This window comes from Natator depressus, chromosome 3 (assembly GCF_965152275.1).
Source record: "Natator depressus isolate rNatDep1 chromosome 3, rNatDep2.hap1, whole genome shotgun sequence".
In the NCBI taxonomy this organism is placed as follows: Eukaryota; Metazoa; Chordata; order Testudines; family Cheloniidae; genus Natator; species Natator depressus.
In genome coordinates, this window is record NC_134236.1 from 185,089,830 (window position 1) to 185,107,966 (window position 18,137).

General features: G+C 43.4%; 1 protein-coding gene across 10 annotated transcripts in view; it reads right to left on the reverse strand.

Moving 5' to 3' along the window:
* Positions 1-18,137, reverse strand: part of CCDC88A (coiled-coil domain containing 88A) — a 363,848-nt gene that overhangs the window by 182,223 nt on the left and 163,488 nt on the right. For all 10 annotated transcript variants that reach the window (XM_074949474.1, XM_074949473.1, XM_074949477.1 and 7 more), the window contains exon 8: positions 17,176-17,345. In XM_074949474.1, coding sequence (XP_074805575.1) covers positions 17,176-17,345 — 170 coding nt within the window. The remainder of the gene's footprint in view (positions 1-17,175; positions 17,346-18,137) is intronic.

The window sequence follows — 18,137 nt, forward strand, 5'->3', positions numbered from 1 at the left end:
TTGTCCCCTACACTTTCCAAAAACTTCCTGGATTGCCTCTGCACCGCTGTATTGCTCTCCCAGCAGATATCAGGGTGACTGAAGTCTCCCATGAGAACCATGGCCTGCGATCTAGTAACTTCTGCGAGTTGCCAGAAGAAAGCCTCGTCCACCTCATCCCCCTGGTCTGGTGGTCTACTGCAGACTCTCACCACGACATCACATTGTTGCTCATACTTCTAAACTTAATCCAGAGACTCTCATGTTTTTCTGCAGTTTCATACTGGAGCTCTGACCAGTTATACTGCTCTCTTACATACAATGCAATTCCCCCACCTTTTGTTCAACTTCCATAACAACCACTTTGCAGCAGCTGCTCTGAAAAAAGTGGAAGGAACCAAGCTAACTCTCCCACAAGACGTGCGATGGAATTCAGTAGTGGACTGTTTTAGGCACTATATCAAGAACTGGCCTAACCTGATGACAGTTTGTGAACAAAATCGTGAAAAAATAGATGGCACTTTCACAGCCAAAGTTCTCAACAACTGGGCTTGAGAAAATGTTGAACACATGCTTAGTATCCTGAAGCCTATTTCTGTAGCCTTGAACAAAATGCAGGGAAATAGCTGTTTTATTGTTAAAAGAAAAGGAGTACTTGTGGCACCTTAGAGACTAACAAATTTATTTGAGCATAAGCTTTCGTGAGCTACAGCTTACTTCATCGGATGCATTCAGTGGAAAATACAGTGGGGAGATTGCTGACGCTGTTGAAATTTGGAAGGAACTGAGTGAGATCTTAAAAAGAAAATATGCAATGACAGAGTTAAATTACAAGATTAAAAAAACGAATGCGACAAGCACTATCTCCAGCTCATTTTCTTGCAAATATTCTAAGTACTCGGCACCAGGGTCAAACCTTAACTGCTGAAGAAGAAGAGTTGGCTATGACATGGACATCCAGCAATCATCCCCTCCATAATGCCAACTACAATAAACTTCAGAGCTAAGGGTGAACCATTCAAGAAATATATGTTTGCTGATGATGTTTTAAAGAAACTCACACCAGTGAACTGGTGGCAGTCACTTAAGCACTCGGATTCAGAGACTGTTGAAGTGATAATCTCACTTTTAAGAGCAATAAGCTTCTTCTGCTGGTGTAGAAAGAATATTTTCTTCCTTTGGACTGATTCATTCCAAATTGAGAAATCATTTGGGAACTGAAAAAGCAGGAAAGCTTGTTTTTCTTTTCCAGATTATGAACAAACAGGAAAATGACGGTGAAGATGACTGAGCTAGCTGCAGAAGCCAATATTTTAAGTTTTGTCGTGTTGACCTGGCTGACATAGTCGATTTAATTTTTGTTTTTTTAAATAAAATATTTCATTTAACTATTTTAGTTTAAAACAATTTAAACCAAACCAAACCTGATTTTACAAAACTTGAATGTTTAACTAAATTCAAAATTCATATGCTTGTTTTGTTTTGTTAAAATATTATTTTATAAATATAAATAATATTTTGTTAAAATATTATTTAAAATATTAATATTTTAACAATATATTGTTAAAATATTATATGTTTGTTGTTGAAAAAAAATCCAGAATACATAACATTGTTGTTTTGGTTAAATAAAACAATTTAAATGTCTGTCTGGCGATGTTTTCCTCCTAATACAGCATAGCAAGAAAATACTCCAAATATTAACGATTAACCTGTTGAATTGGAGATAGTTCACCTCCCAGTGACTTCATAAATATCTGCTTCAATTACTTTTGGTAAATGAAGTAACCAAACAATCATTCCTTTTCTGATATAGCTGTAAAACTAATCTGAAAAGCTTTCAAAATAAATCACTTTTAAAATGTATAGTGTATACCTTCTAAAAATGAAACCTACATCTACCTCTGAGTTGTGAAGAATATGTATTAAGGTCTTAACAACGAACAAGAATGAACTTTTATGTAGAAATCCATGATTAAATCGAGTCTTCCTGACTAGTGATTTAAATCAAATCCACTCTGATTTTTTTCATTTTTTCTTCATTGCTCCAATATAGGGGTGAATTAAGGTCGTTTCAGTGCCTTTACTGATAAGAAGAAGATACAGCTTAGCTACATAATTTCTTCAAATATAGCCTAAGCACAAATTTCAATAAGCCTAAGCTTTATGGAAAATCTGAAGTGTCGGCATTATTCCATCAAGATAATTGAGGACAAAAAACAGAAAAGTGCAAAATTTCTTAAAGATGTCTGTTTTTAAAATGATTTTAATTCAGACTAACACATCTACTTGTGAATTCTCAGAAAATTCATTCCGTACTCAAAAAATAAGTTAAATAAGTTTAGTGAAGATATGCTTTATTGTGCATACGTTACAAAGGTTGAACCCTTGATTTACAAGCAAAACTCAATTCAATCTCAATGCAAACCCAATTAATTAGAGAGGCTACCAGTGCCTCTATAATTCAATTCCTCTCCAGGTTAAAAAAAGTTTCAGTTTGAAATATCACACATTCAGATATATTATTACATTTCTGAGTGATCTTTGACTTTACTTGACGAGTGAAATAGAAAAGAAACATAATAAGAGGGACTAAGAGAACTATCTTGACTTTGGCAAAGCTTTTGATACGGTCTCCCATAGTATTCTTGCCAGCAAGTTAAAGAAGTACGGGCTGAATGAATGGACTATAAGGTGGACAGAAAGCTGGCTAGATCATCAGGCTCAACGGGTAGTGAAAAATGGCTCGATGTCTAGTTGGCAGCTGGTATCAAGCAGAGTGCCCCAAGGGTCGGTCCTGCGGCCGGTTTTCTTCAACATCTTCATTAATGATCTGGATGATGGGATGAATTGCACCCTCAGCAAGTTCGCAGATGACACTAAGCTGGGGGGAGAGGTAGATATGCTGGAGGATAGGGATAGGGTTCAGAGTGACGTAGACAAACTGGAGGATTGGGCCAAAAGTAATCTGATGAGGTTCAACAAGGACAAGTGCAGAGTCCTGCACTTAAGAAGGAAGAATCCCATGCACCGCTACAGTCTAGGGACTGAGTGGCTAAGCAGCAGTTCTGCAGAAAAGGACCTGGGGATTACAGTGGATGAGAAACTGGATAGGACAGCAGTGTGCCCTTGTGGCCAAGAAGGCCAACGGCATATTGGGCTGTATTAGTAGGAGCATTGCCAGCAGATCAAGGGAAGTGATTATTCCCCTCTAGTCAGCACTGGTGAGGCCACACCTGGAGTACTGTGTCCAGTTTTGGTCCCCCACTACAGAAGGGATGTGGACAAATAGGAGAGAGTCCAGTGGAGGGCAACGAAAATGATTAGGGGGCTGGGGCACATGACTTATGAGGAGAGGCTGAGGGAATTGGGCTTCTTTAGTCTGCAGAAGAGAAGAATGAGGGGGGATTTGATAGCAGCCTTCAACTACCCGAAGGAGGGTTCCAAAGAGGATGGAGCCAGGCTGTTCTCAGTGGTGGCAGATGACAGAACAAGAAGCAATGGTCTCAAGTTGCAGTGGGGAAGGTCTAGGTTGGATATTAGGAAACACTATTTCACTACGAGGGTGGTGAAGCACTGCAATGGGTTACCTAGTGCAGTGGGGGAATCTCCATCCTTAGAGGTTTCTAAGGCCCAGCTTGACAAAGCCCTGGCTGGGATGATTTAGTTGGTGTTGGTCCTGCTTTGAGCAGGAGATTGGACTAGACGACCTCCTCCAGCCCGAATATTCTATCTATATCTGTACTGAGATATTCAACATTTGAATGAAAATGTAACAAACATGAAAAGAAACATTTGTTTAAATGAGTGCCAGGCGGATGGACCCCTGAACATAGGCAGAGTCTCAATTAAATAAATGGGTCTCCACATGCATTCAGGAGCCCACTCATGTCAAGTTCATTGCAATACCATGGCCCACAGTAAAAGTCAAAGATGCTTCCCTATACTGATATCCAGAAATCACATATTTTTGATATAGGCAAATTCTGCATAATATTGCACATTATTAGATTATGGCACTATGACTTTTCTATTAATGTTTATGTTCCTTGCTTACATCTCATTCATATTTTTAAATAGAAATCTACAAGCAGTTTGATTTCGATCCATTGAATTAAGCGTGTATGAATACAGTTTCTTGCAGTGTCTTCATCACACTGAATTCTTGGATCATATTTTGTATCTAATTCCTTGTGCAGCATGCTAAAAATATATCTCAAAACAATCTTCATACACTTTTTTAAGGAATTGTACGGTATATGGTATAGGTTAAAACAAACTATGAAGTTAGTCTACAAGAAACAGCTTACACTGTCTGTCATCTAGGACTACTTATTTTTTGACTCAAGATATGAATCTATTTGTATTTTCACAATTTTAAATGCAACCCAATATACAGTATAGAGTCCCAAATGTTACTGACGGTTTAATAATTTAAAGAAGTCTAAGATTTTCAATATACTCCTATGCCTAGAGGAAATGTATTTATAAATTAAATTCAAATACAGTGCAAAATGTTAAATGTTCAGAGCCTTCACTGTGGTTCTAATTGTATGCTTCAACTAAAGACTAGAGAGAATTGTACTAAATTATAAGGAACATACTGGTGTTCACTGTTTAGGCTATCTATTAACTGCCAATCAAACTAATAACAGTAATTTTTTCACTAATTTTCTTGGTGCAGCTGTTTATAGAATATCCTGGGCGGGATCATTTCAATAGACACATAATAATACAGACATCAGAAAATGAGAGCCACTTCTTTTGTTCTATAGTCCTCATAAAGACTAAAATGTAGTGGGGGAGGGGGTTTCTGAATGAATCAGCCAGATAGTTCAAAAAGAAAAGGAGTACTTGTGGCACCTTAGAGACTAACCAATTTATTTGAGCATAAGCTTTTGTGAGCTACAGCTCACTTCATCGGATGCAATCGGTTGCATCCGATGAAGTGAGCTGTAGCTCACGAAAGCTTATGCTCAAATAAATTGGTTAGTCTCTAAGGTGCCACAACTACTCTTTTTTTTTTTTGCAAATACAGACTAACACGGCTGTTACTCTGAAACCAGACAGTTCAGCCAGTTTAGATAATCTGGTCAAGAAAGGCGTGTAAAAGCTGATCAGTGATCTCATAAATGTGATTTACACTACCTTCAACTCTTAATTAATCTTATCTGTCTCCTCTCTCCACTAAGCACGTTGGGCTAAATCCTTGGATGCACTGTTTCTACGCTATATGCAAGTTGCTTAGTGTGCATAGAGTTGCTGTATCCCTCTAAATTACACATCCCTAATCCTGGGTTTTATCTGCACACATTTTATTCTGGCATGAAAACATTATGCCAGGTAGAGGAGGGGGTCAGAGCCACCCACTGGCCAGAGCTTCACCACATCCATTTATGTTTAGAAATTTGGAAGGAACAGAAATACTTTCATGTGTTGGTCACGGAGATTGATTTTTCTAGGTACTAGGTCTAGGCAAAGGAAGGGGAAGAGCTTCCCTTTACTTAAGGGGCCATCACTGGGGAACGGGGAGCACAATTTGGCAATCATTCACTGGTGTGGGGAGATAGCTGGTGATTGTAAACCTCCCTCACCCTTCTCCTTACATCCCCACCCACTCTCTGTGGGCTGGGATAGCAGGGGATAGTTAAAAAGAGGATGAGCATTCGAGTGTTTTTGGGACAAAGAAGGGCACCTGGTATTGGCCACTGTCAGAAGACAGGATACTGGGCTAGATGGACCTTTGGTTTGGCCCAGTATGGCCACTCTTAAGTTCTTATGTTCTCAACCTGTAAGGAAAACAGGGAGATAGCGGGGTGTTTAGGAGTTACACTGGCAAGCTATTTCCACCCACCCTCCCAGTGTATACCTGAATAAAAGATAAATAAAAATACTGTGGACTATTATGTCCCACCTAAATGGCTGTCCCACTTTATGTCTCACCACAACCGATAGAAAGTTGTTCTTTTAATCACTGGAGTTGGGTTGTGCAGGATATGAGGATCTCTGGTGACAGCACTGTCTACTAGCAAAAAGAAAAAACGGTTACCTACCTCTCGTAACTGTTGTTCTTCGAGATGTGTTACTCATGTCCATTCCAATAGGTGTGCACGCGCCGCATGAATGATCGTTGGAAGGTTTTTCCCCTAGAGGTACCTGTCGGGTCAGCTGTGTAGACCCTGGATTGGTGCCTTCATGGTGATGTGTATAAGTCCCTGCCGACCCACCGCCTGCTCAGCTCCTTCTTACCAGATGGGATTTGGAATGGACATGAGCAACACATCTTGAAGAATAACAGTTACGAGAGGTAGGTAACCGTTTTTTCTTCTTCAAGTGATTGCTCATGTGCATTGCAATAGGTGACTCCCAAGCAGTTTCCCCGGAGGAGTGGTTGGAGTTCACTTGGTTGCTGAATGCAGGACTGCCCTGCCAAAGGCTGCATCGTCCCTCACCTGTTGGGTGATGGCGTAGTGCGACGTGAAGGTGTGGATGGAAGACCACGTTGCTGCCTTGCATATGTCCTGTATAGGGACCTGCACAAGGAATGCTGTGGACGAAGCCTGCGCTCTTGTGGAGTGCGCCATCAGCGGATGGGCTGGAATCTTAGCTAGGTCGTAGCATGTTCTGATGCAGGACGTGATCCACGACGAAATGCGCTGGGACGAGATGGGAAGCCCCTTCATTCTCTCAGCGATTGTAATAAAGAGCTGTGTGACCTATGAAACGGCTTTGTGCACTCAATTTAGAATGCTACGGCTCGCTTGACATCCAGGGAATGGAGCATTCACTCTGTTACTATCATGTGGCTTAGGGAAGCACAGGTAAAAATATGTCCTGGTTCACATGAAACTGGGAGACTACCTTTGGTAGAAAAGCGGGGTGAGGGCGTAGCTGCAACTCTTCTTTATAAAAGACCATATAGGGAGGCTTGGAAGTCAGGGCTCTGAGCTCGGAGATCCTTCTGGCCGAGGTTAGGGCCACCAGAAAGGCCACCTTCCAGGAAAGGCAGGAGAGAAGGCAGGTCACCATAGGCTTGAAAGGGGGCCTCACGAGCGTGGACAGGACGAGGATGAGGTCCCACTGGGGAACGACTGTCGCACCTGGGGATAAAGCTTGTCCAAACCCTTGAGAAACCGGCCCTCCATGGGATTTCCGAAGACTGATCTACCTGCTGCCCCCGGGTGGAAGGCTGAAATGGCAGCCAGGTGTATTTTTATAGATGATATTGCCAACTCCTGCTGCTTGAGGTATGGTACATAGCCCAAAACAAGGGGAATTGACGCTTGCTGCAGAGGGCTGTCCATCTGCAGGGTCCAGATGGAAAACCGATTCCACTTTGCCAGATACTTGCCCCGAGTGGAGGGTTTCCTACTTCCCAGCAGAACTTCCCTGAGTCCGAACACTGAAGCTTGAGTGGGTTCAACCCTATGGAGTTTCCATGCCGTGAGGTGGGGAGACTCCAGGTTGGGGTGTTGTAGACAGCCATGGTCCTGTGTGATGAGGGTTGTGCACACGGAAGGGTTATTGGTCTGCCCACTGAGAGGTTCAACCGCATGGTGAACCAGTGCTGGCGGGGCCCACGCTGGTGCTATGAGGATCAAGGAAGCCCTGTCCCGGTGAGACCTTGAGGAGGACTGTGTGTATGAGAGCGGAAGGGTGGGAACGTACAGCAGGTGACTCGTCCATGAAAGGTGAAAGGTGTCTGCAATTGAGCCTGGGCTGTGGTTCAGAAATGAGCACAACTGCTAGGACTTCCTGTTGCTCCCCATCGCGGCTGAAGCAGTCGGCTAGCTTGTTTTGCATTCCCAGAAGATACGACACCTCTAGGTGTATCGAGTGGGCAATACAAAAGTCTCACAGCACGAGGGCTTCCTGGCACAGGGGAGAGGAGCACCACCCTGTTTGTTTATATAGAACATCACTGTGGTGTTGTCCATCAGCACCAACACACATGAGCCCTGAGGTAGGCCTGGAATGCTTGGCATGCCAGACAAACCGCCCTCAGCTCCCTTACATCGTTGTGCAGCGATAGTTCTGTGTGGGACCATAGGCCTTGGGTTCTTATATTGCCCAGGTGCGCTCCCCAACCGAGTGCCGAGGCGTCCGTAACCAGCGATAGCATAGGTTGGGGTTTGGCAAAAGGTACTCCCGCACAGACCACTTGTGGCTGCAGCCACCAGCAGAGAGACTCAAGAATGCACAGGGGGGGGAGGGTGATTAATCTGTCCAGTGGGTCCCTGCTGGGCCTGTGCACCTGCGCCAACCACACCCTGAGAGGCTGAAAGCACAATCTGGCATGCTGAACCACCTATGTGCAGGCCACCATATGCCCCAACAGTTTCATGCAATTTCTGGCTGTCGTTGTGGGGAATCGGTGAAGGTTCTTGATAATGTCCCTGAGTGCTTGGAAGCGCAGCTTGGGCAGGAACGCCCTGGCTTGCGTGGAGTCCGAGAGAGCGCCTATGAATTCAATTCTTTGCGTTGCGTCTAGTGTGGATTTGGGCACGTTCAACATGGGGCCCAGCCTGAGGAAGGTGGCCCAAGCCAGACACACATGCTCCAAAGCCTGTGCTTGCGACTTGGCAAGCCAGTCATCCAGGTACGGGAAAACTTGCACCTGATGTCTGTGGAGGAAGGCTGCCATGACCGCCATACACTTTGTGAATACCCAGAGGGCCGCCGAAAGCAGAAACGGGAGTACCCTGAACTGGTAGTGGTGGCTGCTGACCACAAAGTGAAGAAATCGTCTGTGGGCCGGGATAATGGAGATATGAAAGTACGCATCTTTCAAGCCGAGTCCCCTGGATCCCTGGAAGGAATGATGGTGGTCAGGGAGACCATGCGAAACTTCACTTTCCTTATGAATGTGTTGAGGTCTCGCGGATCCAGTATAGGCCAGAGCCCACCCTTGGCTTTGGGGATGAGGAAATAGCAGGAATAGAACCCCTTGTCCCTGAACTCCTGAGGAACCTTCTCTACTGCCCATATAGCGAGGAGCGATTGCACCTCCTGCAGAAGGAGTTGTTCGTGAGAAGGGTCCCTGAAGAGGGATGGGGAATGGGGGTGGAAGGAAACAGAATTGGATAGAATATCCCACAACCACTGTGCTGAGGACCCAGCAATCTGACGTGATCTGGGACCAAGCACAGTCAAAGTGGGACAGTTGATTCACAAAGAGGGGATAAGGATACGGTGCTGGTCCTCTGTCCTCGGGCGCATCTTCAAAAGTTTGGCTTCGGGCCAGGGGGCTTTTTCGAAGAACCCTGGCCTTGGCCTGAGGAGGACAACAACGGGCGCCTCCTATTATTCCTGCCCCGTCTCCTAAACGAGTCTCACCTTGGGGGCCCAGAATAGAAGCGGGACGGGGGCTGACGCCTAAATGGCTTTCTTTGGGGTTCAGAGATGTGGATCCCCAAAGACTTTAGAGTCGCCCGCAAGTCCTTAACACTGTGCAAGTGAGAGTCCGTATTTCGGGCAAAGAAGCCCACGCAGTCAAAGGGCAAGTCCTGGATAGTGTTCTGGACCTCCGGTGGTATCCCCGACACTTGCAGCCACACGCTGCGTCTCATTGTAATGGCAGTGTCCATAGTCCGAGCCGCTGAGTCTGCTGTGTCTAATGCAGCCTGGAGGGAGGTTCTTGAGACCACCCTGCCCTCCTCTAAAAGCGCATTAAACTCCTTGCACGAGTCAGCTGGGAGCAACTCCTGAAACTTTGCTAATGTGCTCCAGGAATTGAAAGCATAGCGGCTGAGTACCGCTTGCTGGTTGGCCACTCGAAGCTGGAGCCCACTGGTCAAGTAGACCTTTCGGCCGAAAAGGTCTAGCTTCTTAGCGTCTTGTGACTTTGGAGCGAGACCTGGCTACCCCTACCTCTACTTGTGATTTGCCGCATCGACCACTAGAGTCCCCAGTTGGGGGTGGATGAAAAGGTGTTCATATCCTTTCTGCAGCACAAAATAACGTCTCTCCACCACTTCAGTGGTGGGTGGTACCGAGGCTGGAGTCTGCCAGAGCACCCTAGTAGTGTTCTGGATAGTTCTAATCAGGGGCAAGGCCAACCTAGATGGACCCTCCAGAGCAAGGATGTCCACCATCGGGTCTGACTCCTCCGGGACCTCCTCTGCCTGCAGGTTTAGGTTCAGGGCCATGCCTAAGAAGGTCCTGCAGTTCCCTGGTGTCCATCACCAGTCTGGTGGTGCCCGCCACTGTCTCGTCCAGCAAGGAGGAGGCCCATGGGACCGGGTCTTCCTGCCCTTCTGGCTCCCTAGATGCTGGGTCGGGTGCATTGGTCCCCCCCCCCCCGTGACTGGAGGTGGCTCCAGTACAACTGGTGGCGCTGGTTTGGGTGCTGCGCCTGAGTGTGGACGCCCAGAATCCTTGTCCCATGAGGGGTCCTCCAGAGCTCTGGGGGTATGGCATGACATCGATATTGCCGAGGGGGGAGTACGAGGTGCAGATGCCACCAATGCGGCCCTGGAGCCCTGACGCTGAGCCTGATGATAGGCCCAAGAAATCCAAAAGAGCCATTGTACTGGGCTCAGCCACTGGGGTGGCCAGGATAGCGCCGGTGCTGACAAGTCCAAGACTCTGTGGTGCTGGCACCGCGAGCGGTACTGGCTGTGTCGGGAGACAAAAGACTCAGCCTCTGACTCAGAAAAGTACTCTGAGCCCTACCACAGGGGGGCAGAGAGAGACAGTGCCGGGGAGCGGTGCTGTAACATCATAGGCTTGGCCCGATGATGAACAGGGCGTGGTGCCACTGTCAGTGCTGCTGACGGTGCCTGAACTTGGTCCAGTGTCTGCAGCAGTGCCGGAGCTCGCATCTGCGGGGCCGAGGACTGTGGCGTCATGGCAATAAGGTCCTGCGCTGCCTCGTAGTTATCTGGCATGGAACGGGGGTCGAGCTCTCCCTCCCAAGTCGGGGAGTCCACCAGCACCGGACTCAACGGACCTCCAGTCAGGGCCGGAGTCAATGGTGCCAGGTCTTGAGAGCCAGGCCGTGGCTGTTCCGCTGCGGGACGCACCCAGCTGGAATCCCCTCACAGCTTCTTAACAGGGGGGCCGACTCCATCAGGAGGAGCTTTAAACCATAGTCCCGCTCTCTTTTAGTCCTGGGTCTAAAGCTCCTGAAAAGCGCGCACTTGTCTGTCTGTCTGATGACCTTCTCTTAGGCACTTAAGACAAGCAGCATGCGGATCACCTCTGGGCCTAGGGTTCACACTCCCCTTGCATACCTTAAACCCCTAGGGAAAACTGGGGGGGGGGAACAGGGGCAAAGTTAGCTTGACTAACTATAAACTACTATACAACTACTGTTATTACAACTCAATTAAACTATTTACAAATAAGAAAAGGGAACCAATAGGTAGCCACTTGCGAATGCAAGAGACTGAGCTGATCCAACGACCTTCACTGGTGGTAAGAAAGAACTGAGCAGGCAGCAAGTCAGCAGGGTCCTATATACACTGCCATGAAGGCGTCATTCCAGGGGCTTCCACAGCAAACCTGATGGGTACTGCTAGGGGAAAAACCTACTGGAATGCACATGAGCAATCACTCGAAGAACATAATCTTTTTGAAAGTCCTGACCTGCTCACAGCCCACAGCTCTCTGCTTCGTTCTGCCTTTTCCCTAGTGCCTCAATTGTTGAGGCAAATATATTGCCGCACAAGATTACATCTATAAAAAGACACATTTAAAGCACAGTAAGGCACATACCATTGATACAGTAGTAATGGAGGACAAGACAGACAGGGAATTACACTGGTGTCTGCACCTGAAATAATACCAGTGCATTGTGTAAACTGAAAGGCAGTGCTGAATTAGGGTTTGTCTTCACAGAGAAGTTAGTGGTCAGCAAGCTAGAGTGTGACTTTACAGCACACTAGCTACTCTGCACTAACTCCCTATGTGGACATGTTTACTGTGCACTAAAAGTGCCTTGGGGCATTTTAGCTAAGTATACTTATAAGCATACTAAGCTAAAGTACGGTTGGGCATTTGACCAGTCCAAAATAACTGGTTAATTGACTAATCAAACATTGGTCAAATATGGTCAAATAATGACAAAAATGGTCAAATATTTTAAAGCACTATTATTAGAACAACAGTAACAAAAAAAGAGTAAGATTTTATGGTCTTCAATAGGCTTAGCCTTAGATACATGCTTATGCCTAATTACAAAAATCAAGTTACTTAAATGTGTAAAAAATATAAAACACAATGAAATGAGGTTCTAAAAAATGAAAAAAGAAAAGGAGTACTTGTGGCACCTTAGAGACTAACCAATTTATTTGAGCATGAGCTTTCGTGAGCTACAGCTCACTTCATCGGATGCATACTGTGGAAACTGCAGAAGACATTATATACACAGACACCATGAAACAATACCTCCTCCCACCCCACTCTCCTGCTGGTAATAGCTTATCTAAAGTGATCATCACGTTGGGCCATTTCCAGCACAAATCCAGGTTTTCTCACCCTCCGCCCCACCCCCACACAAACTCACTCTCCTGCTGGTAATAGCCCACCCAAAGTGACCACTCTCTTCACAATGTGTATGATAATCAAGGTGGGCCATTTCCAGCACAAATACAGGTTTTCTCACCCCCCACCCTTTTCCCAGCTCTCTTTTTTCCCAAAAAGGGGGGGGGGTGAGAAAACCTGTATTTGTGCTGGAAATGGCCCACCTTGATTTTCATGCACGTTGTAAGGAGAGTGGTCACTTTGGATAGGCTATTACCAGCAGGAGAGTGAGTTTGTGTGTGTGGTTTTTGGAGGGGGGTGAGAGAACCTGGATTTGTGCTGGAAATGGCCCACCTTGATTATCATACACATTGTGAAGAGAGTGGTCACTTTGGATGGGCTATTACCAGCAGGAGAGTGAGTTTGTGTGGGGGTGGGGCGGAGGGTGAGAAAACCTGGATTTGTGCTGGAAATGGCCCAACGTGATGATCACTTTAGATAAGCTATTACCAGCAGGAGAGTGGGGTGGGAGGAGGTATTGTTTCATGGTGTCTGTGTATATAATGTCTTCTGCAGTTTCCACAGTATGCATCCAATGAAGTGAGCTGTAGCTCACGAAAGCTCATGCTCAAATAAATTGGTTAGTCTCTAAGGTGCCACAAGTACTCCTTTTCTTTTTGCGAATACAGACTAACACGGCTGTTACTCTGAAACCTAAAAAATGAAAGAATCATGACTACCTTTTTTAGACATGTCAGGTTAGCATTTAAATGCAAACATTATTCAAGACTGAACAGTTACCAAAAAAAAAAAATAATAATTTTTAAATTACTAGGTAGGCAGCAAGCAAACTGTTCATGCAGCTTGCTTTTCATTAACTTCTTTTTCTTTATCAGCTTCAACTGCTTCATCTATATCTTTGTCATCCTCATCACTTATCAGTATCTCCTTCTTGCTCTTCATCTGATGAATACATCTTCATCTTCCATTTTCTTCTCCAATCTTAAATTGTGATGCGTACTCACCAGATTCCCAGTAGTGGAGGTCTGCAGTCTATTTCTGATTTTTGAACGAATGATTCCGCAAACCAACCAATTTAGTTCTGCACAAGCAGTCATACACAGAAGTGTTAAAAGAATTTCTACAACTTTGCAGCTAGAATGCAATGAGGACACAACCCTTTCCACCATGATGGAAGTGCAGAAGTATTTCAATTCAGCTGCTGGGATTGCACTCCATATTGTTTTATGTTTTATGACTGAATGAGCTGATTCTTGTTTTATAATTTTCTGTCTCGGTCAGAGTTGTTTGTTCATTTGTATATCCTTTAAAATTTGCAACAGCCACTATGAAGTTACAGGTTGAATCAAACTTATCATCAGAAATGTCTTGGCCCCTGAAGTGTGGTTCAAGAAGGTAAACCCTGACTGGGATGATTTAGTTGGGGATTTGTCCTGCTTTGAGCAGGGGGTTGGACTAGATGACCTCCTGAGGTCCCTTCCAACCTTGATATTCTATGATTCTATGAAGTAACAACAAGCAAAAAGAAAAGGAGTACTTGTGGCACCTTAGAGACTAACCAATTTATTTGAGCATAAGCTCTGATGCATCCGATGAAGTGAGCTGTAGCTCACAAAAGCTTATGCTCAAATAAATTGGTTAGTCTCTAAGGTGCCACAAGTACTCCTTTTCTTTTTGTGAATACAGACTAACACGGCTGCTACTCTGAAACCTGTCTATTATCTTCTTCTCTTCAGCTTTTGCAAGTGGACTGTGTTCATTATTCTCACAAATATGTCTCTTACAAGTGTTGTTGTAGCCACATTGGTCCCAGGATGTGAGAGACCAAGGTAGGTGAGCATATATCTTTTATTGGATCAACTTCTGCTGGTGGAAGAGATAAGACAAGCTTTTGAGCTACACAAAGTCTCTTCCACTGATCCAATGAAGGATATTATTTCTCCCAAATAAGTTTTAACACCAAGAACAAGTTCCTGAACATCAGACAATACAGAACTATCATTTTCCAATTCGGAATGGACTGAGCTACAAGTTCAGGCAGTGAAATGAATTTTTGCGTTTCAGATCCAAAAAGGCATTGTCTTCAAGAATATCAGTGAGGATTTTTCAGAGGCAGCACCTAGCCACCATTTCTTCAAGCTGACTGACTAGCTTTCTTGCTTATTTGAAGATCTTTGAGACATTTAATAGAAGATGCCCATTGAGTACAACAAGCCTTACTCAGTGTGGATGAAATTGAGTGCTGTATTAAATGACACTGAAAAAGGCTGTTGATACTTCTTTGTTTTTTGAAAAATTGACAATGCTTTTCATTTTTGAGGCATGATGAGAAAGTTGTCAGATCTTCAGTTTCACCAGTGAAAACCCGCATTGTATGGGCAGCTCATTCATAACACAGAACATTTATCAATGAAGACCAAGCAGAGCTTCCATATTAGCCACTTCGTCAGCCACAAATGAAATAACCTTCCGTTGACCCAAGTTCATTATATTTTTTTAACTGGTCAGCTATACGTTGGGCTGTGTAATGATGTTCAGTTATGCAATGGAACAAGTAAAACTTTGGTTGTGGAGCTGTTATCATGAAGTTGATGACAGTCTCATTGCTCCATCCATCAGACACTAGAGACATGAGGGGTTTGTGCAATAAGAACACCAGCTCTCTTTTTTCACATCATCCACTTCAGCATTCAGAAGACTTCCTGCAAGCTGTTTCCTACTTAGTATTTTGTAAATTGGACAAAACTTATGAAAAAATTATAGCATATAAGGATTACTGACTATATTAAGTGTACTACTGGCATAAATACCACTAGCAAATCTACAATTAAGTTCATTTTTCTGGTAACAGGACACTCTATCCAAAAACCTCTTAATACCACTTTCAAGAACATCTGAAGACTTTTCAGAAGTAGGAGTTTTAAATGCTGAACCAGATGGAGTAGTAAAATTCTTATTAGAAGATCAAGAAATGGCATTAGCTTCACTTTCATTGTCATATCACTATCTTCATCAAAAGACTCCATGTGTTGTGATACTGCTGCCGAAGACAAAGTAGGAGAATGCAGACAAATTTTGATGCAGACCACTTTTCCCTTTCTTGTTGTTTGACCATAATAATCTATCTTTGACAGTAGTTGGACATATATCACAAGAATTCAACAAGTGTTTCTTCATTCTAAATACATGTGTTATACTCAGAAAAAAGATCTTCCATATAGTTTGAACAGTTTTTCCATGTTCCTATCTAGTAAAAAATTTCCATGCAAATGATTTTGGCTTTCTCCTACTCTGCATAATTTTTTATGTCACTGGTGGGTGAGGTAGAATCTTTTATTGGACCAACTTCTGTTGGTGAGAGAGATAAGTTTTTAAGAGACACAGAGCTCTGTGTACTGTTATTAATGTCTCATTACTTCTAGAATGCTCTCTAGATTATGAAGTATTTCTTGTATTTAAAAAAAAAAGAAGTACTTGTGGCACCTTAGAGACTAACAAATTTATTTGAGCATAAGCTTTCGTGAGCTACAGCTCACTTCATCAGATGCATCCGATAAAGTGAGCTGTAGCTCACGAAATCTTATGCTCAAATAAATTTGTTAGTCTCTAAGGTGCCACAAGTACTCCTTTTCTTTTTGTGAATACAGACTAACACGGCTGCTACTCTGAAACCTGTTCTTGTATTTCAGTCAACCAGTAGCCATTCAGTTCTATTTCTAACTAATCCTATTCCAGAAGATTCCAGTAAATCAAAATGCTTTTGGGCTTGCTGTCCTCTCCTCCCCAAGACGCTTACAGACTCCCAGATCACATAAAGGGGAGCAGGTGGCCACTCCTTCCTGCAGCAAAAACAATCAACTCATAAGCAGCAAAAGAAGCAGAAACAGAGCAGGGAGAGAAGGACTTCTATAGAGATGTGATGTCACAACACTGTCAATCGCACAGAACTTTTTATATGATCAGTAAGGTTTTGGCTGAGGATAAACAGGAGGGGTCGAATAACAGGTGGTCATTATTTGACCGGTCAATTGACTGGCTTACCAAGCCTAAGGTAAAGTACACAAGAATGTGTAAGAATGTACACATAGGGAGTTAGTGGGGTTGCACCTACTGTGCTGTAAATTCACACCCTAGCTTTCTGTGCACTAACTTCTCATATAGACAGGCCATTACATTATCTGAAGATTGTGAATGTGAAATGGCTCAATTACACCAACCAGGCACCACAGGTTTAACATAAGTCACTGAACTGCATGGCAACTCACGATTGGTCAAGTATATCCCAAACCCGCAAGGAGTTCCCAAATATGCGAACCCTCAGGAAGTTGCATAGTATACTTTTATGAGCACTTCACACTCATTTTACATCATCACAATGACACAAACTAACCACAACATATTCAAAAGTTCAACTTATTGTTCTGTTGATATGTTCATAGCTAAAACATCAATGAATTCTCAATATACAGTAAGAGAAAGAGCACATATACTAAGACACATCTGAAACTACAGCTGTTGTTACAATAAAATTCTCACACTCTAGATAATATATAATAGTAATGGCTCCAAAATATATTTAAAACTACTGTTTCATATTTAAAACTGGACAATTGGCCTAGAGAGTACAGTATTGTGTGAGGTCAGCAATACTGTAAGACCCAAGAACCCAATTCTCGCATTGAGATTCATTTCCAATCAATATGTACTTACAGCTCCTGCCTAAGTCTCCTTATTTTTGCTTTGGCATCTGCTAGCTCCACTGACAAGTGCTGTCTGCTTTCAGTGCGTTTAATGCCTGGAGATCCACAAGGTGATTGTGCTGCTGGTGCATGAGGTAGAAAATGAAGACAGTCCCGTTCTTCAGAAAGCTCTACGATAGTCTAAGAAATAAAACACAACAAGCATATAAGCACTTCAGATGGCTGTTTATATGTCAAAAAGTAACAAATAACTTTTACAGGTATAGTAAGTCAAAGATTGAAATGATACAAGAACTAAACTAATATGGTCTTGTGGTAAAAGAACAAGTTGAAATCAGGAATACTAGGTTCAATTCCTAGCTCTGCCACAGACCTCCTTTGTGACTTCTGGCAAGTCACATAAGATTTTCAAAAACAGAAGCTTAAATTTAGACTTCTAGTCTCATATTTAAGTACCAAGTAAGAGGCCTGCTTCTCAAAAATGTTCACCACCCAACAGTTTCCATTGACTTTATTGAGAACAGCAAGGTTCTCAGCACTTTTGAAAATCAGCTTATTTATTTAGGAGCTATGACACCGGGCCAGAAAGGGTTAAGCAACTTGTAGGCTAAATGACCCAAATTCAACCTTTAAAGACATCTGAGAGAAGTAAGAAATACTAACTAGGGCTATTCCTTATAAATAGCTAACATAGCTATGTTAAATAGACTAGAGTTTTGAAATGCAAACCTGTATTGTTAGAGAATTAAAGGTAATACTAATTGTATGTGTTTTTATGTTGTTAGTTGTTAACCATGTAAACCACCACTGATGTAAACAGATAGTTCCTGTCTATTACTATAGCTATTGATTCAGAGATCAAAAGAGAATATTAACATTTAGATTAAACTTGGCTGTAATAGTGTAATTGTCTATATTTCTCTTTGAACGTTGTAGTAAACTGTCTTTGACCTGCTTAATGGATAATTACCT